Source organism: Notolabrus celidotus, chromosome 3 (assembly GCF_009762535.1).
Source record: "Notolabrus celidotus isolate fNotCel1 chromosome 3, fNotCel1.pri, whole genome shotgun sequence".
In the NCBI taxonomy this organism is placed as follows: Eukaryota; Metazoa; Chordata; class Actinopteri; order Labriformes; family Labridae; genus Notolabrus; species Notolabrus celidotus.
The window spans coordinates 22986068-23006255 of NC_048274.1; the positions used below are offsets into that span (position 1 = coordinate 22986068).

Below are 20188 nucleotides of genomic sequence, written 5' to 3' on the forward strand. Positions count from 1 at the left end.
GCTTTTTAAGGCATTTGATTGATTTCCCATGAAGAGATGCAATCATTTCCACCTGAGTAACACTTGGCTTAAAACCTCTTGGGTTTTTGGGCTTAAACATAACCTTTGCCTCTCTCAGGTGATCATGCCGTCAAGTCATGAAATTACCCATCTTCCCTGTATATGGATTGGTGCAGCTACTGTATGTTAAGGTCATCTATGATTCCCTTGACAGCTCCGTGTTGACTTCTTCTTGTGGCCCTCTGGACTCCGCTGTCACAATAAGGTTCATTCCCATCACAACTATTATAAAGGAGTGCTATATCCCCTACCTAGGACTTTCAAAGCAAAAATAATTGGTGATGAGAACCATAGAAACTTCAATCATGTTACGGGAAATGGATCCAGAAGCAGTATTGCAGCCTCTCCTTGAATTCCTGGATGAGTTTGCTGAGAACTCCCTTTACCCAGAGCAGCTTTCAACAATAAACCTTATTGAGCAGATATGTCAACAGATTTGTCCTGGGTCATGTATGTGCTTATCCCTCAGTCAGATGGAGAGAAAACCATCTTCACCTCCATCAGTGTGGAGCTGAATTCTTTGGGGACAGAGCATTCTTCTGGTTTCGCAAACTTGCTGGAAAGACGCCCTTAGTCAATAATTCTCAGCGTAAGATTCCAAAGCCGTCAGAGGAGTTTGAGGTATTTCTTGTTTACTTTGCGTGGCACCACTGAGACCAGGAGTAGAGGAAGATCTACAGCGCGTGACAACTTCATGGACCTCTCCCCAGGACGGGGATTCTATCTTGGGGGTAATTGTTCATTTACTGCTGGTGCAAGTATTGTTTTCTAGTAGGCTGAAAGTCTCTGCGGATTACTGAAGATAAGACAAACACTCCCTTCTTTGTAAAGGTCTAGACTTATTTTACCAGTGGACTGATATGGTGAAGTGACACCGGGTTATTACAAACCCCCAATGTGGAAAAAGAAGGCAAAGCAGAAGTGGAAAAACTACAGTTCCTCAAATTTGTCCACTTGAGCCATGTAAACCTTGCTGGAGCCCACATTATTATGTCCATTTTTTACAGCATAATTGAACATGTTTGTAGTCTGGTATAGGTGGATGGATTGTAGCTGTTTGCCAGGCAGCTGGGCTATGACCTCAACTCTCTTTGTAGGTGGTTAGGGTTTGATCTCCTTCATAGTGCTCTATCATGGACAAGCTTTAAAGGCAATATTTTACCAAGATGCTGTAGATTTCTGCTTGTGAGTCAGTTTTCCCATCTGAAGTTACCGCTTGAGCAACTTCAAGCACTCTCCAGGTCCTCCTCGAAACAGGAGCATACAAAACATAACTCTTTTAGGATCACGTCATTCTGTTCTTCACAGACTTTGGTGTGCTGTCTGGGATGACACCTAAGGTGGCCCACCCGTGCTCTTTAGGCGGGCACAAAGATATCTCTAGGAGAATGTTTGCCTCTTGCCCAGAATTGTCCTGTGACTGAACCTGTCTCTAAATCTGTTTGGTGTGCATGAATAACTCTATCTGCACTGTGACATGCTCTGATTTATCTTGAGCTCTCTCGCAATCATATAATATTTTCCTTCAGTGGCATTTGACTTTGCAAACCTCTCTGGTCAATTTAGCCTTCGCTGTGTACATATTCTTGTCATGGCCATTACCATTGTGTCTATCCAGGTGAGTCCCCCGCCCCCCTCTCTCTAGAAACTATGAGGTATTGCTTTTTTATGTAGCTTGCTTGAGGCCTTTTCAGAACCACTCAGGGTCACTGACCATTAATGGCTATGTCAGTCTTCCTACAGACTTCCTGGAAGTTTCCCAGCAGGTTGTTTGGTTACTTTGGATGGCATTATGAGAGATGCAGATGGGCTTTTTTTTCAAATGAAATCCCACCTTACTTACATCATTACAAAATAGAATCTATAAAAAAAGGACTAAAACACAGCAGCAGTTATTAAATAAATGAGGATCAAGAACTGCTTATATAGCCTATAAATCAGGGAACAATGGCACCGCAACTGTTTTTATGTTTTATGGATAATATGGCCACATATAGTAAATAAACTGTCTTTGAAAAATGTCCTTTTTCTCCAGAACACATCTTTTTCAAAGACAATTTATTTTTGGTCATTTTGCTCTTGATTTAATAGGACAGTTTAAAGTGACAGGATATCTGCCTGAGGGAAAAGTGTTGGGGAAGACATGCATCAAAGGGGCAAGGCTGGGAGTCTGGGACTATAGCCTCTGTGTATGAGGCTCCTGCTCTACCAGCTGAACTAAACTGGGACTCTATGATATCAAATCTTGTTTAAAAATGAGCCTCATGCTATCAGAACATTAATCACACAAATATATAGTTTTTAACCAAATGAAGGGCTTCTTTCCAAGATCAAATATTTATAGAAAGCAAATGCTAACATCAAAATGACACTCGTCATCTGTTAATAAAATATTATCTATAGCTCTTTCTGCACAGGAATATTAATGTTAAAATATGTACAACAGACTGCTCTAATATCTGTTTACCAATAATCAGATTTTACACAACAATGATTTCTGTCTATTAAACAAATGGCTGTTACAAATACGGAAAGTGTGTAATATGTTTTGCTGAATCTGAAAATGTGTCTGAAATGTATTCTGTTTTTGCTCTATGTGATGAAGAAGGGTGTGAGAAGAGCTGATTAATACTGTACTGTATGTTTTTTTACTTTTTACTCTGAAATAAATCTTTAAAAATGTTTATGATGAATAGAAGCTACATTCCCAAGTCATTTAGGATGGGTTTTGTCACAACAGAGAAAATCTTGCATTGCAAAGTACTGTCCTTCACTCGGACAATAATGTAAGTAATTTAGTCTGCAATAATAGTAGTAGGAAAGTAGTAGGAAACAATGGAGTAATCTTTGTGCTGTGTACACATTGTTATGAAAAGTATTAGAAAACTGTCTAACTCTCAAAACACATGAAAAGGCTTAAAAGCACAACAAACTACATTGCAGAACAAATAGCATCCCTGCTGCAGTTTGCAAATACAGCTCTTTATAAATCAGTGATCATGCATACATTTGGGGTAAATTTGGTCTCATTACAATTAAACGTCAAATTCACAAACACAAGCGTTAACAGCCAGAGAGTGCAAAGAGCTTATGGAAACTACTACGCTATATGTATAAGCACAATCACATGTAGACCTCCAATGATTATTACAACAAATCCACATTTGAGTGATCTAAAAAAAAAGTGTTCATGTCTGTAAAAAAAAAAAAAAAAATTGACATTAATATTATTGTCATAATCTGAGGTTAAATACTCCCATTAGATACAGGCACAATTTCTCTAAATGTGTAGAAACAGTCTGGAGCGGTTATGCATGCTGAAGTTGAAAGGGTTTACTGCAATGCATTCTTTCTGAATTCACCCTAAAGTTTTGCCGGGTATAAGTTCCATGGTGTTCAAAAGGTGTAAGAGTCCATTACCTATACAGGCTGGTTGCTGGCCGCTCCAAATCCCATCTGCTTGACAAACTCTTGCAGCAGAGCCAACCAGCAAGTAGGGGGCATGGCAGTAGAATCTGACCTCAGACCTGTATTTGAAAAAAATATACATGTATACAACACACTGAGAAAATAACTCAATGAAATAAGTAATGATAAGATGTGTTTTCTACCACCTTTTCCTTTGAATGATTCTGGTATCCATGGAACAGGTTAGGCAGTGATGTCTACAAAACAGCTGCTCTTGATCTAACCAATTCACCTTTGGCTTAAATCTTTTTCTTGTTTTGTTCACAAACCTTAATCTATTTTGTCCAAACTGACATCAAGACATGAGGGCAAAATCGTATAATGTTTTGAAGCTACACTTTTCAACATTTGGTAACCTTGACAGGACAAAGAGCATCTCCTGAAGAGTTGAACAGTAAGGACGGCTTCATCCTTCACTTTGAAACACATTTATTGTGAAGCACATGCCTCACAAGTCATCTATAATTAAAAACAGCATCTTTATGCATAAATTTTGTTTTATTACGGTAAAGAATGACAATTCTTTTGGAGTGACAAAATTAGTATGTTAATTGGTTATCTTGCACAGGGGGTTGATTCCATTTCAAAATCAAAGTCACAGCAGGCCGCCACAAAAATTGTGCAAGTCATTTTAATGAAGTACAAGTTTTTCAAAAAGCTGGAGGCCTTTATGCTGCATTCCTTTATGATGCTTTCATTCACCCATCAGAGATCAACATGAAAACACTGTCTATCCAAGCAGTTTTTAACCACCTCTAACTTACCGGTAGGAGTAGATGTTTCCCTCTCTGAATCCACCTCCAGGAGATCCAGGGTCGCCACACAGGACAGCTGAAATGGGACAACAGATAAAGTTAGGACTCCTTCTTTGTTTTGGTATGCAAACTTAATGATGGAAAAGTGATCAGAACGTACATCAGTGAAAGTTTGAAGATGCTGTTTGTTAGTAGAAAAAGTCCAGCAAACTTACGCAGACACTGTGGGATGTCTCCTGTCCACGTCCCGTTCCCCTCGCACGATAACACAGCAGGAGTGGACAACTGGTAACCATGAAAACAACTGTAGCTAACACTTGATCCCCATGAATGGTCAGTTCCTTCCACTTTCCCATGATGCACTTGAGGAGGAAGTCCACACTGGATCACTGAAACAAACCAAGGTAAAAGAGTATGAACAGAGCTGATGGTGTTACATGACGTAAATGAACACAGCTCATCATCACAGACAACATGGTTTACTGTGTCTTATACTGCTGTCTCATGAGCTGTAACTTCCTGTTTTGGATCTCTGCATGTGTGTGTGTGAGTGAGTTAATGTGTTTGTATAAAATTTGCATGTTTTCTAAACCAGGTGCTTGGTTTCCCACTATCCAAATACAGCTGTTGGCTGTGACTGTGTGTGCGTGTTTCTGTAGACTTTAATCCTATCAGGATTACCTTAGTTTCTACAGCATACATTGTAGAGTACACTGAACTTAGACACTAACAGGTGAATAACTGAGCACTACCAAGACTTTTTTTCTTTAAACTGACACTGCAGCTGGCAGTGTGAAATTGACAGCTTAAGATGACAGAAGTGGCTTATACTGTTCCAATTATATATTTTTACCTCATTTCATACTTTTCCATTATCTATACTTTCATCTTCAGTAGAGGCAAATAAATGAGAAACACTTAATTTGATGAGCTCTCAGACTGTCAAAGTCATAGAAACAAAAGAGCAGTCAGGACATGTCCCAGGTGGATATAAAACTCTTAGACGTGAAATAAATGAAACCAACAAATAGAACAATGCTCCTGTGAAGAAAAGCTTAAATTAGATAAAGCTTCAATTAAAAAAAGAAAGAAAGTTGAAACATTAGTACAAAGAAGACACTTTGGTATTCAGTCACGCAGTGCTTGTCTTCAGCATGCACCAGGCTAAACTGAGGAAAGCAAGGAACAGTGCTGACCAATGAGCCACTTTTCTGCTCACCCCTCCTTGTGATCTCTGATGTATAGTAACAAAGTGCTTACTATGAGGGATTTAAATTGATGCAAGGTAAGATGACTGCAAATTAGAGGTGTGACAAAAGACAAAAAAAGCAGCTGACAGCGATCACCATGTGGACTATTACTCATGTGCCTCGGACCTGGGGGAGAAGAGGATGCAGAGCACAGGACGCTTATGTGTCAGGCCCTCAAAGATAAGTTAATAGATTGCTGTGGACGCTGAGAGAGGCCCACAGAGGATGCCTACATGCAGGGACGAGAGTTTTGTTCAATGTTAAGGTTTTTACCATCCCAAAGCAGCAGATGACCGAGGTAACCATTTTTTAAGTTGCTCAACCAAAAGACAAACCATGGTCTTCATGCTGACTAAGTTTTTCTTAAAGGACATTCTGGGCATTGTCTATGATGGTGTTTCTGCTTTCACTCAGGTGACTGGGTGTTCTTTTTGAAGAGGGGGAAAGCCACGTGAATGCTTTACACTCGCTATGTTGGATTGCTATTTGTGTATTACTAATGAATCACACAGATCCACTGCAACTCTGAAACTTGATTGTCTAACTGCGAGTGTACATTACTAATGTTGATATGAATCGGTCCAGTGGATCAAATCAATTTATAGAGATTAAAAAAGCATCTGGGGTCTTTGATTACACAGCGACATAGGTTTCATGCCTGATGATGTTACACCAGCTTCCACACAAAATCTGAGGTGTGTGTGCGTGCACAGTTACATCCACCTGCCTGTGCTCATATGTTCAAGTCAAGTGTGTTTTATGAGGATAGATGTCTGTGCATACAACTTCATAACAAACTGATAAGCATCTGCGATTGAGTGTGTGCATGTACAATGTGTGTGCATGTGCCAAACTCCCTAAGATAATGATAACCATCTGCATGGTTTCAAACATCTAATAAAGTCAGTGTAATTCTCATCTAACCAGGAGACAGATGGTTTCACGCTCCATTCACTCTGCTATGATGATATACAGTGAGCACAAGCATGCACGGAGGAAGAGAGGCAGACGCAGTTACACACATACAGACATGCACACAAAAACAACACAGACATGCTGTATATACAGTAGATGCAGCATTAAGCACATACTGAAACTTGAGATTAATTTATGGACAGTTTGCAGAAATAAAACAAGTATTGCTTTTACAGCACCACTAAACACACACACTCCATGGACATCTGGCTTCTCTCCATGACTGACGTTTTTTATTGCATTTTGTTTTCTCCTGCCCTCTCCATCCAACTGTCGATTTTGTTTCTTCTCTGCCAATCTTCTTCTTGTGTCCTCTTTGTCTATCTCAGCCACGAGTCTTTTGGATGCAGACTCAGAGTGCCATTAACAAAAAAATTGTTTTGAGCTACAAAAATATATCTTTTTATCTTTTTTTTTTTGTAACACTGCAGTTTCTTAGCAACAGCAGGACTGCTTGGAGCAAACAAATCAGTTGACTAATTTTGGCTTTGTATGTCACCAGTGTCCTGAAGAAGCCTTGCATCTCCCAAAGGTCATCCTCTCAGAGTCATAAAAGTGTTTTTATTTTTCCCATGTTGTTTTCTTCACTCTTCAATGTGTTCTGCTTCTTGTTGGTTCCATTAAAAAAAAAAAAAAATCTCACACCTTCACACGTGAGGCCCGTCTTCAAGCATGTTGTTTGACAATTTCAGTTGCTTGACTCTAGTAATGGTACTAATTGCTATTGAACAGCTAACAGGGATTAAAATGAAGAATTAAAAGAGTGTTCTCTAAAACTAACTTTGTTGTTGAGGCTCAAACTGCAACTCTCCAAAACAACAAAACCCCTCATTGACTTTAGCAGCTTATACTCCAGAACAATATTTCTGCCGGTCTCTGATGCCCTGAGAACACTTCAGTCTGTAATTAAAGGTTTCTGAAGTCTTATTTTATTTGTGTCTCTCTCCTTTGTAGTGCATATACTGGGTTAGCTTCACATGGGTCTAGTGGGATAAGCCTCATTTCTTCTTAGTTATACACCTCCACTCATCCTTCCATCGTTGTGTTCATTGCGATTTCTCCCTTCCCCCCTTTTTCCCATGTTCTCCCTCATCTAACATGTTGGTCCCTCCTTGCTGTCTGTCTTCTAAAGGTCTTTCAGTTACTCTTCTTCTGTTTCTCCTTGCATTTCCTCTTTTCTTGTCCTGTACCAGCTTAACTCCTCTTTTATTCTTCTTGTCTCACAAAGTTTCAGCCTCTCCCTCTCCTCCCTTCCTCTTACAGAATATCTCTCCTGGCGCATTCACCCAGCCAACACATTTTATGGGCTTAATCCCCTTTCTCACTGTGTGTTTACAGGTTTGGGGGCAGGTATTGATTTGCCTTTCTAAGTTTCTCCCATCGCTCTCTTCCCCTCTCCCTCTCTCTCTTTTTGCCTCTCTGCTCCTTTTTCACATTGTAGCCCAACTGATGGCTCATCAAATTATCTTTCCCTTTTTATCCCACCTTCTTCAGTCCCTGTTTTTTCACCTTCTTTTTTCTTTCTTTCCTAATCTCTTCACTACTTTTCTTTGTGTATCATTGTGCCTCCTCTCTCTGTTATCTAGCATTTTCTCTCACTACACCTTTGCCACCCTCTTTCCTCCTCCATTCTTCTTCCCCTTCGCCACCTCCTCAATCTCTCTTTCCTCCTAACTTGATTCATTTTGCCTGCCGAGCTGCACTTGTGTGGCTTACAACTCCTTCATTCAATATGTTGCCCTGTGTGAAGATGCTGTTTCTCCAAAATATGATCAAATGAAGGCTTGTGGAGAGTTTGAAGCGGGAGAAAATGAAGGGAATGAAAACAGAGGAGCTGAAAAAAAACATGGTACAGAAGAGAAAATTAAGCTGTGAAGAAGGTCAAAAGAGAAAAGAGAGGCGGAGGAGAAAGGACAATCAGCATTTTTCTACATGTATCTCCCCTTCTTTTTTCATTCTTCCTTCTAACTTTCTCTCTTTCATTTTCTAACTCTGTCTCAGTCTCTATCACCCACAGTATCAGTTACTTCTCCGTCGTCCCTCTCCCTGCATCTCTCTCCCTCTGGTTTCCTCTCAGTAGCCTCCACCAGCTTTTTACGTTTTTCCTCTCAGTTCAAAGCATCTGCAACTGCAGGAGCCAGCAGGTGATTTTTCTGTTTGTGGGAAGAAGCGGCAGGGAGGGTTTCAGGAAACATTCACTCTTACTGTTGTGGAGTATTCAGTCTAAACCCTAAATAAGGGCTGTTGTAAACCTGAGACTCAATTTATTTAAATTAATTCTTTTTTATTTTCACATTTATGTTTGTCAGTAAGAGGGGGCTCAGAATACACACTCTAACACCCTGTTATTTGTAAAGAGCTATGTAAATCTTCACTTGGACTCTGTCTTAAAGCACAGTTAAAGTCACAATCTGTTATTTTAGTGTGGCAGCCAGCAATAAAAATCTATTGTTCTTATTAAATTGTGTCTTGTTTTTGTTGGGCTTTTTCTGCATTTGCACGGATCTATAACAATAACAACCCTTGTTATTCCTCATGGTTGAGTGCCTTGTTATTAGAGGATTTTTGTAACACTCAGACTCAATAAATATGCTCTGTATTGTGTTTAATTGCAGTATGAAATCTAACAAAATATACTTGCTTTTGTTATCAGTCCCCCAAGAATGTTTATAAAAAGCTTTCATGAAGTTTTGGTCTCTGAGACAATCAGCAAAATTCCAGCAGATAAAGGTTTTATTTATTTTATCTGATGTTTTTATTATTCTTTTTTACTTCTTTATTGGGAACGGAACTGCAATGTTCACTCTCAAAATTTAAATAAATGTTTATCATACTGCCTTGTCCACTCCAGGATCTAACTTTTATCCTGGATTGTCCTTAATTATCTAAACTAAGATTTTATAGTAAACAAAAAAAGAAAACAGAAGAAGTAGCAGAAGAAGAAGAAGCAGAATATAACTATAAACATACTACTGATACTGGTCTTGATTTTTAAAGTTTGAACAGGGCTTACCTTGCCATCATTCAGTAAATATATCCAGAAGAAACACAACAATAGGATCAATACCAGAATTAAGAGCTAGGGGAGACTGCAATACACCTAGGTGTCAAACTAAATTTAGTTAAATGGTATTTTCTGATAGAGGCAAACGTTCCTGATAAGAATTACCAGCATAGATCAGGACTTGTGACATCTACTTAACCCTGAACAAAACTCAAGTCAAGTAGTGTCATGTCAGTTACTCATGCATAACATCTGTTTCCTATTCTGATGCCTGTTCCCGGAGGCTTTGCATCTTTCTTGCGGTTTAGTCGGTTATCAAACGTGAAGATGTTATTCATAATGTAACAAATGTGTCCACCTTGTACATAAATCTGTCTGGGAGTGTCTCTGTGTGCTGTTTCATAGACTGTCCTATGAGATGTCCTGTAATAGTATATTTTGTTTCATGTTTTCTAAGTGCCTGTCTGAAGAGATAACTTAGTGAGTGTTGATTCTAACGTATTTACAGAGGTGAATATTTCTGATTTGATTAATGTGCTAAGTGAAAAGTTATTTCAATATCTAATCGAATCAATCTTTTGGTTAAAATGATTTTATAGTTAAATAACAATCAATCTCAAATGTTGCCAAAATGAAGATAAGTTGATCTTTCTTTAACTTTTAAAAGAGTAATTCATATTCTCTATTTTGATGGTTAGTCAACACTGTTTTTTATGTTTATTAAAATACTGAGTACTATTATTACAATCATGTTTGAGGTGTTGTTTATGACAAATGTGTTTCTGAAAAATATATACTAATACTGGCTGCTGCAGCAACAATATATCAATACTCTATCCTACTTTGAATTTTGTGAAATTCAAACTGTGACCAGACAAAAAAGCAGAGGTGTTAAACAACTAGAAATACTCAAATCTGTTTGTAAGACACTGTTTTCTGTTACACTGTACTGAATCTAAGTGTCCGTCGTCTTCAGATCAACTTAAAGGTTTCTTTTACTGTGGAAGTATTTATCTTGTGTGTGTTCTTACCTCTACAACTGGGTTTAGTCTGGTTCCAGGTTCCCTCTTTAGTGCAGTGCAGGATGTTGCGCCCAAGTGGCTCCATCAGGTTACCGGGGTTACAGTGGTAGATCACAGTGTGGTTGAAGGAAAACTCACGTCCAAGATAGATCCCATTGGCTACTGGTCCTGGATCTCCACAACTGATCACTAAAGGAGGTGAGAGGTTTTACAAAATTAGTCATAAACATAATTATAGAGTGTGTGTCTTCTGGCTGGTGTTCCAACAATCCTGCTTAGTGTTCTGACACATCAGCGGAAACTACAACTAATCTAATCTAAATGTACTATGCTTCTAACAGCCTGAAACACAAATGCTTTTACTTCTTTGTCCTTGTCCCATAACCCTGTTCTTATTCTCAACTTTCTCACCAACTTTAGTCTTTAGCTTCCCTGGAGCATATCCTCGCTTCAGTTCTTTTACCTCCTGTCGACTCTCTCATTTTCCCAAACCTCTGTCTGGCTCTGTGAAACTGTACAAGCTAAAATCTCAGACACAACAAACTTTCTCTTGTACAGTCCTGTATCTGCACGGCAGTGGTTTGCCCAGTCCATGCACAATTTATGTCTCTTGGATCCTTCAGTACAAAAACACCACTATGCACTCAATAATACTAATGCTATTTGCAGTGGTGCTTGTAGTGCTATAGCTAATGAAACTAACTCAGCCTTCAGAGGGACTATTCCCCTTGCATTTCACTTTTAACACTTATAAAGACAGTAGAAGCAATGACAGTAAACCTGACGTACCAGCGCAATCCGGGGGTTGTCCCGTCCATGTCCCATTTGTTGTACAGTGTCTGGTGGTCAGGCCTGATGTTTTGAAACCTTCCCAGCATGCATAAGCCACCGAGCTGCCAAAAGTGATGCCATCGCTGAAGACGATCCTGCCGTGTGCAGGTGTGCCAGGGTTACCGCAAGATACAGCTGAGAAAGGAGGAAATATTAAACAGCAGTGATTAATCATAGTGATAATATCGCTGTGAGCAATACTGTCTCGCCGTCACTCAAGGCTGATCAGCTGAAGGCTGCAATAATGAGATTATCACTGGAGTCAGCTGGAAATAACTCTAAATATATGTCCTGGAGGTAGTAAGGCTTATTGATGACTACAGGTTGTTGGAGGGATTCCCAGCAGTGACTGGCAGATGTACAGTGTTCCAGTTGTGTGCTAGACTGCAGGAGACTGTAATACATCTACAGCCCCCACTACAGCTGCCAAAGTGCCAATGAGCAGAGCAGAGGGCATGAAACAGCTCTAAGACAGGGACCTGTTGCCTGGACCTGCCACTTGTTATAACACGAGATATGCTGTCTTTATGTATCTGCCTGTGTTTTTACACAAGATCCTGTATGTTAAGATAGCCTAGAAGTGTGGAAATAACACTCAGTTAGGAGGAGCATTGGTCATGCAGTAGGGTTGCAAAGCTCATTCTCAGTCAGTGTTTGTGGACAATGTCCTTCCAGAGTTATCCTGGGGAGAACAAAGTCTCAGCGATGGGAGCACAGAGAATACATATTTATAACCTGAGATTGGCTGTACACCTGACATTGCAGCATCCATGAAGACATGCTGGTATTCATTTTTATAGGTGCTTCAACAAGATCTACACCAAAGCCTGTACAATATCTTCCTCGCAATGGGAATCCAAAGCCCCTTTCAAACATGCAGTGCACTCCTAAAAATCCCAGGCATTGTATTGAAGGAGTGCATGTGAGACCGCAAACAGGCACATTTTTCACCCCTTTAACTGGACTTCTTCCTGCCAGAGCCCTATTACAAAGTTGCATGAAGTCAGGGTGAGCCAGTGTGTGACCACTGCGGGTAATTCAGGAACAGTCATGAACAAGGTGGCCGGGCAATCGTCACATTCAAGTCAAACAGAGTTTCACTGCTTTATGCTCTTTACTGCTCACCTCAGTTACCTTTGTAGTGTTTGTTAAGTTTGTTTAACAGAAACATATTTTTGAATGTTTTTCTGATATCAATCCAGAAAAAGTCACCATCACAGAAGATGATGTTCTACCCTTCTGAACAAAACAGAGTACTTTTATATGTGATGTGAGAGTACATTCAATGCAGAATTGCTTAGAGGTATACGTGTGAAATTAAATTCTGAACATTTGAGGACCTGAATGTCCTAGAAATCATGTTGTAACTGTAAAAAGTTGATATTTGAGTGGGGATTTAATTCTTCCTTTTCTTCTTGTGTGAAGATGTAGTTTTATGGCTAGCTAAAGGCTGCAAACTACATCTATCCTTGGCGTTCCTCACTATTAAACCAATGCATCTCTTGTAAGTACTGGGAAGACACAGAATTAAAGTTGTGCGTGTGTGGGGGGGCGTCTCTGAAACGTCTCTAAACAGGAAACATCGATCTCGAGTGTGCTGCCACAGCATATCAACAGGACAGACAGGAACCAGCCACGGCACATTTCACTTATAAAACCATGACACAACTGACAGCCTCTAACAATCAACACCTATTGATGGGATTCATTTGTTAGAGCCCTTAAAAGCTCTGCCTTGCAACAGTAAGTGTGTGTGTGTATGTGTGTGTGTGTGTGTGTGTGTGTGTGTGTGTGTGTGTGTGTGTGTGTGTGTGTGTGTGTGTGTGTGTGTGTGTGTGTGTGTGTGTGTGTGTGTGTGTGTGTGCGCTCTCAGTAAACCTGCAGTGAGTAACAGTGTGTATGCGGGGGTGTTTCTGTATGGATGTGTGTATGGATTTCTTTGTGTTTGTGTCTCAGTGATAGATGTCTCATCCCCTCTGAATCAGCTTTTAACCACTATTAGCTTAATGAAAAACAACTGTAGACAGACATAAATAATTTGTTTTACACAAACACAGGCACTAGCACACATACAAATACACACACACCTCAAAGGTGTGCGAGCCAGGATATATGTAGTTGTATGATTGTTCGTAAGACTAGGGGGCTACATTTGATGTTTCTGATTCAGGTCATGAAGACAAACCAAGCTTAAAAATGTACTTTTAGTTTAATTTCTTTTACACTTTTTATTCAACTGTATTTGTAACTAAAGTAAGATATTCAAAGTTAAGGAGAAGATCTTTCTTTATACACACTAGTTTATTTTGCAAAACAGTTTATTAGGAGTACATTTTAAGATTTAGGCATTTTCATATAAATCACTGCATTGAACTCAAGCAACCTTTTGGTATGGAGCTTTGTAATGCAGCACTGAGACATTTTTATTTATGTGAATAGATCTACTGCTGTTTTTTCTTATTTTACTCAGTATTGCTGTTAAGCTTTCCAGCACTCTATATTTAGCACACTGGTGGTGTTTTGGGTCTTGGCCACACAATCATAGGGGTGCTCTGAAACTGTATGACTCACTCTTCCCTCTCCCTCTCCACTCAAATTACTGCTCAAGCACCCCATCCATCTAACTGAATCTGAAATCTGCGTCAGACTGGAGTTAATGTCAGCAGTGTTTCATTCAGCCATACCTGCCATTGTTTGGAATAGAGAAAAAAAAACCACAGGAAGCAGCAAAGGATCCTGGTGTCTCTACAGCACTGTTGGGACCCATTTTAATTTCCTCTAAACCCCTATTGGTTTAAGTCTGACTTTGGAAACTGCTGTTGTATGGGATACACTTTATAACCACCGCAGTGCTGTGGAAGATTCAGCTCAGTCAGTTCAGAGTGACACACTTCAGTCCTTTGTATCTGGGCCACGCTGGTACAAACACATGCACACAAAAACAGGAAGCTAGATATTTTTCTACAAATCTCTTCTTCTATTAACCTCCAACATTGAATTAAAATATGTTCTTTTTTTCAGCTGACAGACAAGTTGGGACATTTACAATCACCAGACTGTAGTTACAATGTGTAGTTCAGGAGTTGTGTAACTTCTACTATTATCAGCTAAAGTAAAATGATCCTCTCTGTAGCTTCAAGATATACTTACAAATATACATCAAACTTCCTTGAACTACATACAATATACTTCATGTAACCTTATCTTCTAATTCCATAAATCTCCTGAATGTATAAACAATATTTAAACTTCATCTACACAATATTTAAATCAACTGTAAGGTGTGAAACGAATGTAATGCATTTTAAGCAATATTTGGTAATGGATTTGTTGCTTACTGTTGCCAGCAAGCCAAGCAGCCTGATGCTACATTATTCTCCAAAGAAGAGATTAAGCTGTTCATCTTCGGAGCCTGAGCTGATTTATTTTCACACAAAATGCTGAATAATTAGGCCCATATGCCACAAATGTGCTGCACTGTGAGTTTCAACAAAAACCTGCACTGCTTCTTTTTACAGAGATGTTTATTTTTATGTCTGTGTTACATAGAATCTGGGTTGGGACCCAAAGGTAACTCCTATTGTGATGGAGATAACGTGGTATCAAAACGGATGATGTTTTCTAAACAGACAGTTCAGCACATATTGTGTTCTCAAATCCATGCTGCTTGTATAGAGCAAACGGCAGATGTAACTATAAAACAGGGTAAATAAACATTGCATAGAAATAAGAGCTGCCTACAAAGGCCCCATTTAAACTCATTGATTTCACATTCATAAGTGCAGTACTGAGTGTTCAAAATGTTTTCTCTCTGAGAAAGTGAGGTAAATTGTTTCATGTTTACGATTTCAGTTGCATTATGAGTCTCCAGTGAATTAAGTTCTATCTTTAAACAGAGTTAAATTTTATGAAGGGACATGTATCATTTTAAGTTTGGGGCAGGTTTTTCCTCACCTTGACAGACAGGCTGCGTGCCGCTCCAGGTGCCATTGTGAAGGCAGGTTCTCTCAGCTGAGCCAGTCAGACTGTAACCTGCCTCACAGCTGAAACGCAGCAGGCTCTTGGTTTTAAATTCTTCCCCTCCAAGACGAGCACCATGGGGAGGGATCCCTGGGTCTCCACAGACTCCTGGACTTGCACCTATAGCAAGAAAAGAGACATAGAGATGATGTACTAAACGCACACAAACAGAGAGATGCATGCTTGACAATAAAGCAAGCCAGGACCCCTGCACAGTCTTGATGAGACATGAGCAATACAAAACACGTAACCACACTCACAGACCATCCAAATACACTCAATACAGTCAACATGAAACTGCAGCAGCATTCAACTGATGTCCATTAGCTTCCTAATAGGTTTTAGTGATTTTATGTAACAAAATAGTGAAAACAGGGTTAGGAGGCTGACTCTCAACGAGGCCACCATGCTAAAAATAAATGCATTCATGCTACAGGCCAACAACATCAAACTAAAAAGCATTTGTGATTTCAACCCATTCCTATCCTCTCTTGCAGAAAATGCACAAATATTTCACCCCCCCTGTCCTTCATATACACTGGCACACACATATATAGTACACGCAAGTGCCCTCACGCAAACTTTGTAGAACTGTACTTTGCATTTAAGCTATACCAAATTGTTCTAGCATTAAAAGCACTGAGCGTGTCACAACTTCAGCAGCTTAAATTCCATCGGTGGGGATTTGTGAGTTTAACAGGGTACAGCTCCAAATGCAGCGGCTTGCATCTCAATTAGGTCTTCAGCTGCAGGATGGTTTCTGCCCTGCTGAGCGTTCTGTTTTGAGGCCAGTTGAGGAAGCTTATTGCATTTCAGCTGTTGAGACAGTTGATGCTGGGTTTGGAAATGATCAGTTGTTGTCTGGTGGAATACACAGGCTAACTGTAGAGCAATACTAACAACCTGGGTTGAAAACAAGGGCTCTTACACCTCCTTTTCTCTGCATGTTTCTTACATGTTCACCTTAAGCCAGGCACTCAGTATACACCAGTGACACAATGTGATCATGCACATGTATTTGTAAATTCCTGAACTTCTTTTAAAGGAAAATAGGTAAGTTTTCAGTTAGAAGAGAGGTAATTACAGTCAAAAATATAAACAGCTTGCTACAGTTTGTCACTCAGTGAATGGATTAACTGAATTTAAATTATAATGTTTCCTGTGGTGTGCTGTGTCATTTGTGTCTGGATTTGTGAAAACTGCAAATTCAGTCTCATAACACATGCTCATTTGGCTGGATTTAGACCTTAGTGTTATTCAAAATCTTTAACACAGCTGTGAAGAATTATCTAAGTTTAGCCCAGTTGGCAGTTTACAATTTTCATAAATGGAGTACAGCTCATCATCAGACCCAACTGGAATTAAAAGAAAGCACAGTTAAAGAAATCAGTGCTGAATTGAAATGAAATGCTAAAAGACACAGGGACCCTACAACTTGTTAACTTTCTGATTGAAGGTTATTGTTATATTGAACAGTCGGGGATATTATATTGTATATTAGAGCTGAATATGTTCAAAATTATGCTACGAGCTCCCTTGAAAGTGTCCCTCGTGTTTAGTGGGGGCTCTGAAAATTGGGTTATATTTTATCTTCCTGAAGAAACATTAATAGTCTATGTCAATGCTGTTTGTTTATTTACTCATTGTATTTAATTTTACTAACAACTGTCTCCGTTATTAGGAACAACTCTGTGCCTATTCCTGCTGTGGCGCTGCACTCAAGTGACTAGATTTAAGCAGCCAACTGAACTCCTCATCATTGAGTGGGTCTGGTATTTGAATGGACTCAAGCTAAGTCATGAATAAAGAAAACAATCTGAATTTTTATTCAGTATTTCAGGGCAGAATATAGATAGAATTCCAAAACAAACAGCCCTACCTGCTCAAACAGTTTGGATTCACTAAAAAAAGACAACAACCATGCCTGTGGAAAACAACAGTGCACTGACTACAGTTAGTTCTGCACCGCTAACAGGTCCTGCTGACAGTAGCATCTCCACGGAGGGGAATGCCTCACCGCCAAAGACCAGAGATGAACCTGGGTCTGAACCTGGTGAACCCGGTGAGCTGTGCTTTTTTAAGGACTGGCTCTGTAGTGCTAGCTAACATTTGTCTTTTAATGATTTTTTGATGTGAGTCTGTTTCTGAATTAAGATGCAACTGATCCATTCTGTTTTAATGAGACTGACTTCATATTGGATATATTGTTCCAGCGCCATGAGCAGGCCGTTTGTTGTGTGTTTGGTTTGGTTTTTCGGCGCTTGCTTTTTGTGGTTGCAAACAGAACTTTAAGCCCTAATTAAAATTTCCAATTTTATCTATTTATTTGTTGCAATCCACAGACAAAAATGAAATGTCAGGAAATTGAAGTGACAGTGAGAGTCAACAACAGAGTGACAGAGAGAGGCACAGTAAGAGAGGGGGAGCTGCAAGTTGCAGACAGCTTTTATTTTGGTTTTTAAAAACGAGTTAGCTAAATAATGCTCAACTTTCTCTTTTCAGTCAAGTGGTGTGTTGTTCTTGAAGGGGTTTGGGTGAGAAGCAGAAAGATATTACCTCTATCCCTCTGCTTTGTGATTAGTTATTTTTGTTTGCTCTGATTAGTGTATTAAACCTCTTGCGTGGGAAAATATACAAAAACAGTGGAGAAAAGGTGCGGGAGCTTTCAGCCTCAAACATTAATGCTACAACAAAGAAATCTACAAAGCGCTAGAGGTGGGGATTGTATAAAAAACTTGACAGAACACAGTAGTGGATACAGCTGTGTTTGAGGACTACAGACTGTTTGACTTTGTGATGTCACCCGTTCCTTTCTGAAGAGATATTTTGAAGCCCAACGATGGCAGGCACCATATGGGAAATGCTGAATTGACCTTAGTTTTGCTCAATTGGGAAACGGTTGAAGAAGTGGAGCTGTGGCAAGAACTTAGCCCCCTGGTTAACAGCTGCTGCATGCCCACTTGACAGTCATATCAACCAAGCCATTAAAAAAAAAAAAAAACCTACCCACAGAGTGTATGAACAAAAAAATAAGTTACATACTGAAAACTGTTTTTGAACCAGGTTTTAAACATGTATAATTCTGCTATAAAAACTGGCATTTCAATCTTTCCTCTGCTTTTGCATTCAGCCTCCAGCAGACACTTGAGGAACTGTACTTTTTTTATCCTTATGCCTCTCTCACCAACTAACCAAGCTGCTTTATTGACTCGTGAATCCTTACCAGTGCAATACGGTGGTGGTCCACTCCACGTGCCATCCTCCTGACAGTGGCGGGAATTGTTTCCCACCAACAACCCTCCTGGTAGACAGGAGTACTGCAGCACTGAACCATACGTCCAGCTGCGAGTCCCGAATACTGCGGCACTAGGGGGTACACCGGGGTCACCACAGGAAATAGCTACAGACAACGAGAGAGAGAGTGAGAAAGAGAAAGAGAGAGTTCATGAGGTGTTCAAAAATAGATTCAAAATCCTACTGCATTAGATAGTGCACCTGAGTCATTGCAGCTAAAGTGAAAAGGTGATAGCAAGGCAAAAGACAACACCAGCAGACATAAGTTGTATTTTCATAATCTACAGTCCAACACACAGAGATCATAGACAAATATTTAATGAACGTTTGGCCTAAAAGGAAAATAAAAAGTTAACTTTTCTCTTTTCTCTTATCTCTAAACTCTTATCTCGTTGAAAAACTTGTGATTATCTTAAAAAAATATTAAAAATATTTCCCTAAAACATTTTCATTGCCTTTACCTCCCTTTTAAACTTTGTTATTGCATTCCTGCATTCATTTGATGTAGAGAGCGTTAGTAAATAAGGGAGAGAGCCGGGTATGAGATACAATATAGATTCCTAGCTAGGATCCTTGCAGTTATATGTTTTGCTTTCAGCAATTTTACAATATAACTTTTATATAAACACATAATTAAACAGAAAGCACTATGCTTAGCTTGCACTGTATGGCAGTATACAGCCCTACCAGTAAAGCTTGTTTTTTTTTATAACTTTGATTGCACTGCCTGCGAGAAAAAGAAGCAATAACTCATATCAAATTAAATTCCCTTTAGCTAGAAAACATAGAAAGAGCCTCTCTCCCGCCCCTCTGTGTTGAAAACAAGTAGAACTTGTTCCAAAGAGACGGACATCAGTAAAAAAATCTTCTATTTTTCTTCAATTTTGGAAAAAAAAATCGCCATCTTACAGAGCCCAGGTTTCTCTAGGACACAGATATGACACATCTCTCGATTTTCTATTTCTGCCAAATGACTGGTCCTCTGATATCTCTCCTAACCCCCAAATTATATTACTCCATCCTCTCTTCGCCCCTCAGTCATCACACCTCTCCCCCCAATTTTCCGATAAGACCTTGTTTCTCGAATGTAATGCTCGATGCACCGACACCAGCGTCCCACCAGTGTGTGTCTGATTCCTCATCTCCCCCTCTCTGTCACTGTGTCCTCGTTCTGTGGTCCTGCTCACCTCTCTGTGTTTCCCTCCTCATCTCTGAATCAGCCTCTCTAGTTTAATCTCTACGTTTCTATCAGCCAATGTCGCTCTCTGCAAAGAACGCCTATTGCCCTAAGAGACACATGCTCACCTTTTATTTCTGTTCCCACACATTCATACACACACAAAAACATTCTCAAACCTTTAAGCCTCTTTCTTTCATACTACCACCCTCCTTTTATGATTACTTCCCTCCCATTTTCTACCCTGAACCCTCTCTTATTCTCTCAGTTTCTCATTCGCACCTCATCTTCCTGGCGGACGCTGTTCAAGCCATTTCACTCCTCAAATGGCT

General features: G+C 39.7%; 1 protein-coding gene across 1 annotated transcript in view; it reads right to left on the reverse strand.

The window, feature by feature from the left end:
- The window catches only part of LOC117810667 (CUB and sushi domain-containing protein 1-like), a 605880-nt gene that overhangs the window by 22725 nt on the left and 562967 nt on the right, over positions 1-20188 (reverse strand). Inside the window, 7 exon segments of the mRNA XM_034680592.1 lie at positions 3481-3587; positions 4293-4359; positions 4499-4672; positions 10544-10723; positions 11324-11500; positions 15320-15505; positions 18609-18785. Coding sequence (XP_034536483.1) covers positions 3481-3587; positions 4293-4359; positions 4499-4672; positions 10544-10723; positions 11324-11500; positions 15320-15505; positions 18609-18785 — 1068 coding nt within the window.